Below are 13,577 nucleotides of genomic sequence, written 5' to 3' on the forward strand. Positions count from 1 at the left end.
CGTGGTTCTGTCTTGCTTCCCACATAAGTTTATCAAGAAGGACAGAGCATTCCAGAGGTAGGCAAACCCCAATGCCCTGGGTCCCATAATAGTACATCACTTATCACAAATGTCTAAAGAATTTGGGGACCAGGTGGTGGTACAGCTGTAAAATATGACGCTCTCCAAGGAAATCCAATATGGAAATGGTTCCAGTTCAAGTCCAGAGTCCTCCCTGAGTATGACGGGCAAGGAGCATTTAAGATATGGGGCCGAGGGACCAGCAGTTAGCGTAATAGCTATGTTGCTGAACTCCCATGTAGCCGACTGCAGCTCAAGCTCCGGACCCGGTGGCTTACTCACACCAGGCACGTGTGTATGTGTGCCAAAGATCACGAGAGGAGAGTGGAGGAGAAGGGACTGCGGTGTGGCCATCCCCCCTCAGGGGTGATTCCTCGCCTTCTGTCTCTTTGTCTGTCTCTGTCTTTCCGACGAGTGCACACACTTTATAGCAAAAACCTCTACAAAAAAAAAAAAAAGATATGGGACCGACTGAGTGCTGGGGTTGGACCCAGCAATAGGAGCCTGTTGGAGGTGCTTTTTCTTTTTCATTCATTCGCTTGTGGAAGAATGAATGAATAAATAAATAAATGTATGTATGCATGCAATTATACAGAGATTTTTGCTGTAGGGTACATGTGCTCACCAGAGAGAGACACAGAGAGACATAAAGTGAGAAATCACCCCCCTGGCATGGGATGGCCATGCCAGAATCCCTTCTCCTCCATTTTCCTCTCAGGATCTTCAACATCCACGTACATGTGCCCGGTGTGAGTTTGACGCCTGCAGGTCCAGGATTTGAACTACAACATGGGAGTTCAGCGACGTAACCATTACGCTGTTGCAGGTCCCTCATGGAAAAAATTCATTAATTAATTTTTTAGAAAGTAACTGTGTACAGGGCTGGCAAATGGTGTGGTGGTTAAAGCAATGGACTTCCGCATGGCCAGCCGTGGTATGAGTCTCAGACCTAGTGGCTTGTTTTCTCGCTACCCCTCTCTCTCTGTCTTTCTCTGGTGAATGCACATGCCCTGTAGCAAATTAGATAATAACGATAAGTAAAATAAATAATTCTTTAAAAAAATGAAAAAGAGTGACCAGCAGGTAGCTTGGTGGTTAAGACACTGGTCACTCCCACATGGCTGACCACGGTTCGAATCTCAGACCTAGTGGCTTGTTTTCTCGCTACCCCTCTCTCTCTGTCTTTCTCTGGTGAATGCACATGCCCTGTAGCAAATTAGATAATAACGATAAATAAAATAAATCATTTTTTTTAATGAAAAAGAACTGTGTTGATAGTTTTGTTCCCAGGTAACCTGATTACAGGAAGAAAACATACTGACTGCAGTGGCACTAGTGTTGAGGTTTGTGGGATGGTTGAGAACTTTTTCTCTCTTCAAGAACGGGTGTCCAGGCATTAGTTGTGATTCTCAAACTCAGTTCAATGTGAGTCCAACCCTGAAGCTTGAGCCTACACTTACCAAAATGATCCACCAAGGACTGAATGTGAAAGGCTGACACACAGACCACAGACTACGGCCTTCTCAGGGGTAAGAGACGCGCTGCGGTAAGGCATCCAGGTACGTGCCTGCCAGGCTCCAGGTGATAGACACAGGCTTCTCATCTCAGAAACTTCTATACCAAAAGTCTATATGACCTCTCCTAGGGTGGATGGTCTCAAGTTCCTTTTAGCTATTCCATGAGCTAATAGCACTAAATTAACTTTCTTCATTTTCCAAGAGAAAATGTAAATGTTTCCAGTGCATTCAACATCGAACAGTAAGTCAAATGGTTCATATTTTCTCCAAATGAGAAACAAAAGATGTTTGCTTTTTATGGTGACAACATGGAAACAAAATTCATTCTTGTCTCATGGACTCCAGAAATTAACTTGAGGTTCTCCAAAGAAAAACTACAGGAAAGTAACTGATGCGAGAAAATGAAAGGACCCGGGGGGGAAATCTCAAGAATGCTCAGCAGGGAGGGTAGAAGACACCATCTCAACACTGCAGAACAGATGGGAACCACCACACATGACTGGGAGAAGCAAACATTCATTTCCATGCTGGCGTGAGAGGCTGGAGACCTTGGTAATTTTAGCAGTCAGCTCTGAGAACAGGCACTTCAGCAAGGTAAGCTATGCCGCTGCTGATGGAAAACGACAGCTTAACCACATCCCAATTTTCCAACAATATTCCACAGGGAAGACTAATTTTGGCCACTTGGTTTCTATTAGCTATTTCACTCAATACTTAAAAGTACATATGCAAAAGATTAGAGGACTCACTCCCACACACTTTCCTAAGAAAGGCAGTGAGAATAGAGAAGGGTACTCACAAGAGATTAAAATAAAAAATTAAAGTCTACATTGGAAAGGCTGGCCCCTAAAATACACTCATTTGATACATGCACATTTTCTCATTAAATAAAGATGCTTACAGGTCCCATTCCAACAACTACACTGAGGGGCAAATCTATGCCAATAATTCAGTAGCTACAGTATTTCTTTGGAACAGCCCTGCTACTCAAATTATTGTGAAGAATCTATTGGGTCATCGGAAAAGTCATGATGTGTTTTCCTATGCAAAAAATGTGTCCTGACTTTTCCAACGACCCACTATGACAAAGTTCAGAAACAACACATGGCACTAGTCCAACAGGCCATGGTATCTTTTACACTTACACAATCCTTCCTACCACCAAGGTTCATTCAACAAACTTTTTAAATTCACTTCCTACCATCTTGGACTTCATTAGCTCTTCAGAAGCTGCTACTTCTTAGCGACCTCTTCATCTGGTTATACATGAGGGTACTTCAAAAGTTCATGGAAAAATGGAAGGAAAGTACAAATTCAAGCCACCCAGCAGGTGGCATGGTACTCAAGGAGCCTGGTTCCCACGTGGCTGACCCCTCGCTTCAAGTCCCAGACCCAGCAACTTGAGAAACACATAAGAAACATGCGTGCACATGCCCAAAATCCCAAGGAGAGAAAGGAGGAGAAGGGACTATGGCATGGCCATCCCCACTGAGGGGTGATTTCTCACTTCTCTCTATCTTTCTCTTTGCAGCAAGTACCCATGCTCTATGGTGAAAAATCTAAAATAAAATCTTTTTGAAAGTACAAATTCATGTTGGTGCAAAACACTTTTGAAACCATGCATAATTTTTTTCATAATATGCATCGTCTATGAGCTTTCTTAAGACTCTCCCCCACCCCACACATTGACACTAGAATTTAAAACACTGCCTTCAGTTATGGGGCGTAACAACACTAATGACACCAACTTGTGTTAATTTTAAACTTTATTCCATATCACTTTATCTTTCTCTAATTCTCAAGGGAGTCTAGATTAAAACTGGCACTCCTCTGCATTTTCCAGTCTCTAAGATGAACAACACGAAACAATTGTCCTCCAACTAAGTTTAATTTCTCTTTCTCCAGTTTGCCAAAAATGCCACAGGCAAGCAATCAAAACAGCTAAGTATTTACTTGAGATTTTGCCAAGAAAATTCCCCCACTTCCTTGATCACACAATTTCTCTTTAAAAAAAATTCTCTCCCATGTGAAAACAAAAGTGAATAGAACCATATTTTTGCCTTTTCCAAAAGCCTAGTTTATATGAATATTGGGCCTACACATTGCTTCTTTCTGCCAATCACGAGGAATCTTTGCACTGGCTAGAGCTGAGACCTCACAAGAAGATAACATTTAAAGCAATGTTCGGGCAGTAGTAACACAGGCCCCAAAGGGATTGTTCTAAATTTTTTAACGGATTAAACTATGGAATATATCCAAGCAGAAAAAAATAAAAGGAAATGAAAATACAATTACAGCTACTGTCAGTGCACCTGTGAAAACCAACACTACAAGTTTTAGCCAGTAGAACTGGGGTTTTGAATTTTACATAAGGTTCCCTAGAACCTGGCAAGTTACTTAACATATCTCAACCTTCATTTCCTCAACTATGAAATAACTAACACCAGTATATTTCAGAAGACTAAGATGATTAAACCGCCAGCATGGGTTGAATATAAAAGGTAAGCTGTATGATAATCGAAAACAAGAAGGCCTTGAATGAATGTCTCACAAAAAATGTAATCACAGGAACCAGCAGTTGGTGTAATGGCTATGTCGCTGGAATCCCATGTAGTCGACCACGGTTCGAGTCCTGGACCTGGTGGCTTAAACTCATGCCGGGCACGTGTACATGCATGACCAAGATCCCGAGAGGAGAATGGAGGAGAAGGGATTGTGGCATGGCCATCCTCCCTGGAGGGGGGGGGGTGATTTCCTGCTCTGTCTCTCTCTGTCTTTTTGGTGAGTGCATGCAACTATTGGCAAAAAAAAAAAAAAAAATCTCCAAAAAAGAAAAGTAACTACATATTAAAATACTACCAACTATAGGCCCTTTTCATTTAACATTTTACCACATATAATTCACTGTCTATCAAATTCTCATAATATCTCATAATGTTCCTTTAGTCAGTAATTTCCATCTAAGTATCTTTCTATGTGAAGCCATCTTCAACCTACTAATCTCTCCATTCTCTAATTTCCCAACCCTCTGCAAGTTAAATACTTTTGTATTGCTATAACACTTTGCTCACATAATTATGATATGTTTTACGGCACAATGAGAGGAGTGTCTGATGCCTCAATACTTGCCAGAGAATTGACTTCTGAAATAGGAATCTTTCTGTATCTTCACATATCTGGTATGTGCCAGTAAGTGTGATAAAATAGGCAAGAATGAATGTCTGCAAGTAAATAAGCAGACTTCAATAAGTTTGTGGAAAAGGTGGAATGAATGCGTGAGTTTATTTTGCTGTCAAAAGAAATAGAAATCTTGGGACCAGCAGTTGGCGTAATGGCTATGTCGCTGGACTCCCATGTAGTCAACCACGGTTCAAGTCCTGGACCTGGTGGCTTAAACTCAGGCCGGGAGCGTGTGCGTGCGTGCCCGAGATCCTGAGAGGAGAATGGAGGAGAAGGGATTGGGGCGCGACCATCCCCCCCGGGGGGTGATTTCTCACTTTCTATCTCTCTGTCTCTCTCTTTCTGGCGAGTGCACGCGCCCTATAGCAAAAAAACTCTCAAAAAAAAAAATAGAAATCCATGCATTTTTCCATAATGACCTTTCTGAAGACCCCTCATATTGCCCCTTTTCAGACCTTCCAAAAGAAGAGGGTAAAAAAAATTTCTCAGGGGATTTTTATTTTTAACACAGATTACAGCAATATTTATATTTTTCACAAAGAAATTTTTAGTTTATACACACTATTTACCACAAAATGGTTTCAATGCACTCCCACATAATACTTACTAACTGGGACAATGAAATCTCCATGCAGCTCATAGGTCATGAGAGGTTCCGGAAGACTTCTGTATGAAAAGAACAGCTCAGAATTACCAAACAAATCCCAACAGGTCACTTCTGAGTTTATTTTTTATAAAAAAGATGTTAAATATATTGTGCATATCTTGGATAATGTGTAAAACTTCCTTAGGGAAGACCTTTGCATATCAAGAAGATACATCAATCAAATCCATCACTTTACTAACGGCTATTTGCACCAGGTACTATCAAAGCTTAAGCAGCCATGACTTCCTATCAGATCTCAGCATACTGCAATACGATGTAATCTTGGAAAGTACCTTTAGGAACATCTGGTTTTATATATAAAACTTCCTTTTCTATATTAATAGTATTTAAGGTTAAACATGCTTACATTCAAACCAAATGTAAGCATGTAACTTTGAAACTTTTATTTCTAGGATGTTAATTGAAGATGTCACAAAAAAAAAAAAAGGAAAAAAATTAAAGAAACTTTCAGAAATTTTATCCTCCCCTCTTAAATATCTTTAGTATAAAAATAAAAACATTTTCTCTATGCATATGAAGGAGATATGAAATTAAACTGATGGCTTTTTAGATTGTGATGATAAAACAATAGAGATAAAATTAAATTGATAACTTAAAAAATATGCCCAGAAATTTAGTTTCCTACAAAGTACCTAAGTGGTAACATATTTTATTCTGTAATCAATATAATACTAGAGTTCAGTCAACCTTGCTACATGTCTTAATGTCTTAAATGTTAAAAGATCAGATGTCCTAACTTTGTAGACACTTACAGAACACTCAAATATCAATCTGTACAATCTTTCTGGAGGCCAATCTGCAAGAGCTTTTAAAAGGTTAAAATCCTGTAACCCAGAATTCCCTCTTCAAAAGTTAAAAAAAAAAAAATCACATACACACAAAAAAATTTAAGGCATATGGAAATGCCAAGAGTATTGCCAGGGACAAAAATGACCATTTCAATTTAACAAAAGAGTAAACTCATCAAGAATACATGACAGCCAGAAAAATGCTTGCACATCTATGTTTATTGCAGCATTATTCACAACTGGTAAGACATGGAACTAACTCAAATGTCAATGAACAGATGAATGGATTGAAAAAGTGTGGCACATATACTCTATAGAATACTACTCAAACATAAAAAACAAGACCTTGATATTCAATTAAAAGTGGAAAAATATGGAAAATTTGCTGCCAAGTGAAGCAAGTCAGGCTATGAAAGACACTGTATGTCTCCACTTAACATATACTGACTGTTCACCCTCTACGGTGGAAACTGAGAAACTGGAGGGCAACAAAGCACTGAAAATGCTTATAGATTCTGGAGACAATATGGGAGGAGGGTGGGAGAAGGAGGAGAGAAAATTAAGGAAGAAAATTAAGAAGGAACATAGAGAAGGCAGAACATTTATGGGACACAGAAGTGGGTTATTATCTGTTGATGATAATGTGTTTTGTATTCTCAACTAGACTGGTGTAAAGTATATTCATGTTGGGTAAATTCAACTTACAAACAGTAATACATAGTGAATAAATGTATAAAATAAAAATAATAAAGAACACATGACAGCACTAAATGTCAATGGATCTAATAAGAGGTTCAAAATACATAGACTAAAACCTGATATAATTCCAAAAAGAAACAGACAAATCCACATCTAGAGTCAGATGTTTCAACAGCATTCTGCCCCAGTCATTACTAGGAAAAGTAGACAGAAAATCAGTTAGGATTCAGATTTGAACAAAACTATCAACCAACTTCACCTAAATGGCATGTCCTTAACCTAAATGACGGTCCACCTACTGAGAGAACACACATCCCCAATGCAAACGGCCATCTATTTTCCAAAATAAAACATGTTCTGGGCTATGAAACAAATCTCGAAAAATTTAAAAAGACATCAAGTCATATAGAATGTGTTCTCTAATTCCAAAAAAATTAAATTAAAAATCTGTAACAGGGGCTGGCAGGTTGTGTAGTTGTTGAGGCACTGAACTCCCACATGGCCAACCACAGTTCAAGTCTTGGACCCGGTGGCTAGAAACTCATGCCAAGCACGTTTGCATGCATGCCCAAAATCCTCATTAGATAATGGGGGAGAAGGGAATGTGGCATGGTCATCCTCCTGGAGGGCGATATCTATCTATCTATTTATCTATTTATCTCTCTCTCTCTCTCTCTCTACTGAGTGCTTGCACCCTATGGTAAAAACCTTAAAAAAAAAATCAGTAACAGGGCTGGCCCCCAAGCATAGAGTGTAGTGGTTAAGTCCTGTTTGTAGGGAGTCAGATTCCACATGGCTAACTGCAGTTCAAATCCCAGCCCCAGGGACTTGAAAAACACACCATGTGGTTCAAGTCCCAGTCCCAGCGACTTGAAAAACATGCCTTGTTGGTGTGCATGCATGCTCAAAATTCTGACAGGATGAAAAAATGAAGTAAAGGGGTTATGGTATAACCATATATCAATGGGGAGAACTTCTTACCCTCGCTCTCTGGTTAGCACACATGTCTTCTGGCAATTAAAATCTATAAGAAAAGATTATCTGAAAACTCCCTCTCCCCAACAAAAAAAGGGGAATTAGAAAATATTCTGAACTGAATGAATGAAAACACACATCAGAATTTGAGGGATGCTGGTAAAGGAGTATTCTGAAGGAGATTCGTACCGCTAAACACTTACAATATTGGACCATCAGCAAAGTAATGACACATTTTTGCATTAAAAACATGTCATGACTTTCCTAATGACAGAGTAGAAAAGAAGAAAGGTCTTAAACCAATGACTTCACTTTCTGTCTTAAAGAGCTAGGGGGGAAAGGAGTAAATTAAACTCGAAGTAACGGAAGACTAGAAATTATAAAGATCAAGGCAGAAATCAATGAAACAGAAAACAGAAAGACAACAAGAAATTAATCCAAAACCAGTTCTTGGAGATGATCAATAAAATTGATAAATCTAGTCAGAATGATTATGTCAGGACTAAGAAAGTTCACGGCAGAATCACAACAGGTTCTAAAGATAGTAATAAGAAAATAAGGGAATATTTTATGAACAATTTTATACTGATAAATGCAACAATTTAAATGAAATAAGCAAACGCCTTGAAATACAAACTACCAAAGCTCTCTTCCAGAAAAAGGGGAGTATTGTCTAACTCCTCTTGTAAGGAAAGCATTTCCCTAATACTTAAAATTAAAGGTATTGGGGCCAGCGGGTGGCATGGTGTTGAGGGCACTGGACTCCCACAAGGCTGACTGTGGTCTGAGTCCCAGCAGCTCATTTTCTCTCTCTCTTTCTCTGTCTGTCTCTATTACTCTGTCACTCTTTGGTCAAATTAAAATAAATAAATAGATACACAGGTAGATAAATTTTAAAAAAATAAAATAATTCTTAAAAAAAATTAAAGGTATTAACAACAACAACAAAAAAAAAAAACTACAGACCAACATTGCTCATAAATATATGCAGGGCTTCAAAAACTTCAAGGCAAATGCCTATTATGAAAATGATATATCTTGGGACCAGCAGTTAGCATAATGGCTATGTTGCTGGACTACCATGTAGTCGACCACGCTTTGCGTCCTGGACCCGGTGGCTTAAAACTCACACCGGGCGTGTTTGTGTGCGCGTGCCCAAGATCCCGAGAGGAGAATGGAGCAGAAGGGATTGCAGCGTGGCCATCCCCCCTGGGGGGTGATTTCTCGCTTTCTGTCTCTGTCTCTCTCTGTCTGTCTGGCGAGCACATGTGCCCTATCGCAAAAACCTCTCCAAAAAAAAAAATGCTATATCTAGATTTCAGAAAGTATTTGCACCAAAATAAATTCATATTTTAATTTCAGTTTCGGTGAACTTTTTGAACTTGTACCTAACACAAAGAATTTTCAAAACACAATAAGACAATTTATTTTTCTATAAGTTGGGCAAAAGCATGGACAGACACACATAAGAACACTTATATTGATGGCAAATAGGCACATAAAAACTTCTTGACATCAGTAATCATTAGGAAAGTTCAAATTAAAAATAAAATCAGCTCCCACTATACACCTACTAAGAATGGCTCAAATTAAAGACTGAGCACATCAAGAGTCGACAAGGATGTAGAGAAAGTAGAATTGTTGTCCACTATCAACAGGAATGTAAAGTACATTTAATTTTGGCGAAAAGTTTGTTAGTTTCCCCAATGGTTAAGCATATACCTATCACATAATCCAGATATTCCACTCCAAGGATTTATCCAAGATAAATGAAAACAGAGGCCTATTAAAAAATTGTGTACACAAGTATTCTTAGCCACTTGATGATCAATAGCCAAAAGCTACAAATAACACAAGTGCTCATCACTAGGTGAATGGATTTAAAATCACAGGGTATCCATACACTAGATCAACAGCAGTAAGAAGGAATGAAATACGGACTGTTACATGCTACAACATAAGTAGATCTCAAACTAATTACGCTGAGTAAAAAGAAATCCACACGGTATGGTTTCATTTATATGACCTTACAGGAATGCAAAAGAATGTATGATGACAGAAAGCAGATCAGTGGTTACCTGCGGATGAGGCTGTGAGAAGGAACGAAGGTGAGGGAAGGATTTCAAAGGGCAGAAGGAAACTTCTGAGGGTGGTGGATAGGTTCGCTATCCTGATTACTGTGAGGGCTTCACAGGGGTACACATACATCAAATTTATCAAAATGCACACTGTAAGCATGTGCAGCTTAATATATGTCAGACCTCAACAAGCTGTTCAGAAATCAAATAAAAATAGGTGTCAAAATATATTTACATGTATGTTCCTTACATATAGTTTACAGTGCTACAGTCTACACACATTCACACACAAAATGGCAGCTGTAGACAGACTAAAACTTGAGTACAAATAAAGAAAAGCTGCTGGCCTTTCATTTCCTCTCTCTCCTCTCCTTCTCTCGCATCCCATTTAAAGAAACAGAAAGAAAAAAAAATTACACCAAAGCCTAAAAAAGAACAATGAGGGCCAATCGTATCTAAACCTTTGGAAATTTTGTTTCAAAGTATGGGCAAACAGGCACAGCTATGATAGTGTGGTAGTTACACAATGCTCTCCAAGGCTGGAAGCCATAAGGAAGACTAGGGTTCAGTTCCCAGGAAGACCTGTACACACTGGGTGTGAGAGCACCATGGCCATCCTGGCTGACAGGGAAGGGTGGGAGAAGGATCATGGTGCTTGTCTGTCTGTCTGTCTGTCTGTCTTTCTCCACCTCTTTCTCCACTTCATGAAAGAAAGAAACTTAAAAGCACGTACAGAGACACACTAGAAGCAGCAAAGAAGGAATCTGGCAGAGACGGGAAAGTTAGAGGGTACAGAAAAGAAAATAGGGGAAAATGAAAACATTTGGAAAACCCATAAGAGCATTTCCTTTCCAATAAAAATGAATTTGTATCTAAATATCTTCTACAAGCAACTTACATCATTGCCATATGTCTAGCGAAGCAATGCAGCATAAAAAATAAATATTGTTAATGTTAGGGAAACAGTAATAAAGATGACAAGTTCCCCATAGAAAATTTATCACGCTGAGTCACTGCATCCCTCCGCCTCCCACCGGCCTGGTTTCTGAGACGCCTCTCTCTGCCACCCATTGGGATCTGTTGAAGGATATAAATCATAATATTTACCCAAATTGGCATTCCCTCCCCCCAAAAAATCCCATTCTAATCTCCAGGCTTAAAAGAAGTTACCTCCAGGTAAAATCCTTTCACTAGAAACATCACAATGCAACTCACTTGCCCCTCAAAATAGGAAACTGCTGTAATGAACGCATTGCTAGCTATCAAACTCATGGTCTGCCCAGATAAGAAATCATCCCGAGGGCTGCTACTGAGCCTTCGAAAGTCAGTAAGTCAGTAAGAAGAAGAGTGAGCTGACACACATGGATCCATTGCACATCTTCCTTTCTTCTCCAAGACCCTGGAGGCTGTGCTTTTCATCTTAGTTTGGAGCTTTGAGGGTTTGGCTGTTTCCCTCCCTCTACCTCCAACCTCCCATCCAATACAACAGTTAGGTTATTTGCAGTGGGAAGAATTCAAGGGCAAGAGCTTTTTTGGGGGAGAAAAGCTATATTCGGCTTCACACCATGGTGCCGTGAGTGACAGCGCTGGGGACTCCAACCCTGCCAGGCTGGCTGGCTCTAGCCCACTGCTCCTGACCATTACACCGCGTTGGTTACAGCTTGCACCAAAAGAAGGACACTCGATTGGGCCATAACCACATAGCCCAAATAGGAGGAGATAAAAACTATTTCCTCCTCTCTGGTGCATCACCATAAGAAGTGTCAATTAAATCCTAATTCCTGCATTTTCTCAGTAGCCAAAAATAACATAGGGGGAAAGAACAGCAACCTAACTTTCAAATCTTCCAAGGCATCTGCCATCTTATGATAATCACTTCATCACATGCAGGCAGAATGTGTATATTGTTAGGAGCGAAGTTATGTAATAACAGCATTTCATAATGCCGTTTGCTGGAAAGTCAAATTCAATAGGATGAAGCAGCGTCATGAGAGAAAAAGTCAGGAAAAGCTGCCCAAGACCAGGGGCAGGAAGGAATGAGCTTCAAAGAAGATCAAGATCCAAAAAAGAAGTTGCAGATACAGAATAAAAAGATCTTCCACTTTACTAAATTAATTGTTCCAACAACAGAAGGAAAAAAACTATGGGGCGGGAGAAAAAAAAGCAAGCAATTTGCTACCAAAAAATTTGATCTTTACCTTTGGTTCCTGACCAATAGCTGAGTCATCTTGGTCAACCCTTTAACTGTACTAAGTATAAGTTTAAAGAGTAAAATGGATTAAAGCTACCTCCCAGAATAGCAGTAGCAGCCTCCTCCAGCAATCTTGACAATCAATAATATCTCCAGATAGTGCCAAATATCCCGGGGAGCAAGGGGTCATCCCGATGAGGAAGACTGCTCTAACATGTGAGGGGCAGGTCCAGCTAGCTCCAGCTGCTGGGGCTGCTGCAAAGCAGGGACGTCGAAGGTGCCTAACTGCAAGGAGCTTAAACTCTAACTCCAGAATGAGGACTAGAGAGAGGCACCTTTGCTATAACCCTCATCAAAACCACAGTCATTCATAATTAGTAGCAATCTAAATGTACAAACATAGGGCCGCCCCACAGCATAGTGGTTAAGCACCATGTGGGGGGAGTAAGATTTGATGAGGCCAATTGTGATTCAGATCCTGAGCTGGTGGCCTGAAAAACATGCCAGGCATATATATGTGCATGCCCCAAATCCTGACAGGATGGAGAAATGAAGGAAAAATGATTGCAAGTATGACCACGCCCCACTGGAGGGCACTTTCCTGTCACCCTCTCTAGCAAGTGCACACACTATCTGGCAGTGAACCACGCATGTGTGTGCACGTGAACCTACCTTAATTGTATCTCTTTATTGACAAGGAATGACAATAATGTACTTATGAGTTTGTTTTTTAATTAAAATAGTAACTAAAAGCATCTTTAAAGTACTCCAAGATAGGTAATAGACAACTGAATCCACTGATAAATTTCATTATCATTAAAAAACGGGATAACCCAACAACATCGGCTACCTAATGTAATACAATAGGAAGAACATAATACCACCATGATGTATTCTTGAAATTAATTAATTAAGACTTAGCCTGGCTCTAACAAAGCCTATTCAGCTAGCTATTAGTTTTCTGAGATATGATATCTAGCAAAATAATCAGCCATGTCAAAAATGTACAAAATTCGACTTAAAAGGGCCAACAGGTGGTATGGTGGTTAGGGCACTGGACTCCCACATGGTTGACCATGGTTCGAGTCTTCAACCTGGTGGCTTGTTCTGGTCAAATAAATAATAATAATAAATAAAATTAAATAATTTTTTTAAAAAAAGAGAAAATTCTATTAAAAAAAAAATTACTAAGATTTGTCAACAAACAAGTACCAGTGGTAGAGAAAGGAAGAAACTATTCATATCAAGAGAGACTTAAGGGTCCCCCTGGTGGCAGTGGTAATACAATGCTCTGGATGCTAAACCTGCGCAGGAAGGACCAGGTTCACTGAGGTCTCCCTCTGCACGTTGGGCATGCACGACCCCACAATGTGGGCTGGCTGGGCAGGAGGTAGGTGGGTGGAGAGTATAACAGCACTTTGG

General features: G+C 39.8%; 1 protein-coding gene across 2 annotated transcripts in view; it reads right to left on the bottom strand.

Annotated features, from left to right (window-relative positions):
• Window positions 1-13,577, bottom strand: part of ARHGAP10 (Rho GTPase activating protein 10) — a 366,526-nt gene that overhangs the window by 118,119 nt on the left and 234,830 nt on the right. For both annotated transcript variants that reach the window (XM_027769930.1, XM_006143418.3), the window contains exon 16: window positions 5,365-5,423. In XM_027769930.1, the coding sequence (XP_027625731.1) occupies window positions 5,365-5,423 (59 nt within the window). The remainder of the gene's footprint in view (window positions 1-5,364; window positions 5,424-13,577) is intronic.

Source organism: Tupaia chinensis, unplaced genomic scaffold, assembly GCF_000334495.1.
Source record: "Tupaia chinensis unplaced genomic scaffold, TupChi_1.0 Scaffold000098_1, whole genome shotgun sequence".
NCBI classification, from domain to species: domain Eukaryota; kingdom Metazoa; phylum Chordata; class Mammalia; order Scandentia; family Tupaiidae; genus Tupaia; species Tupaia belangeri.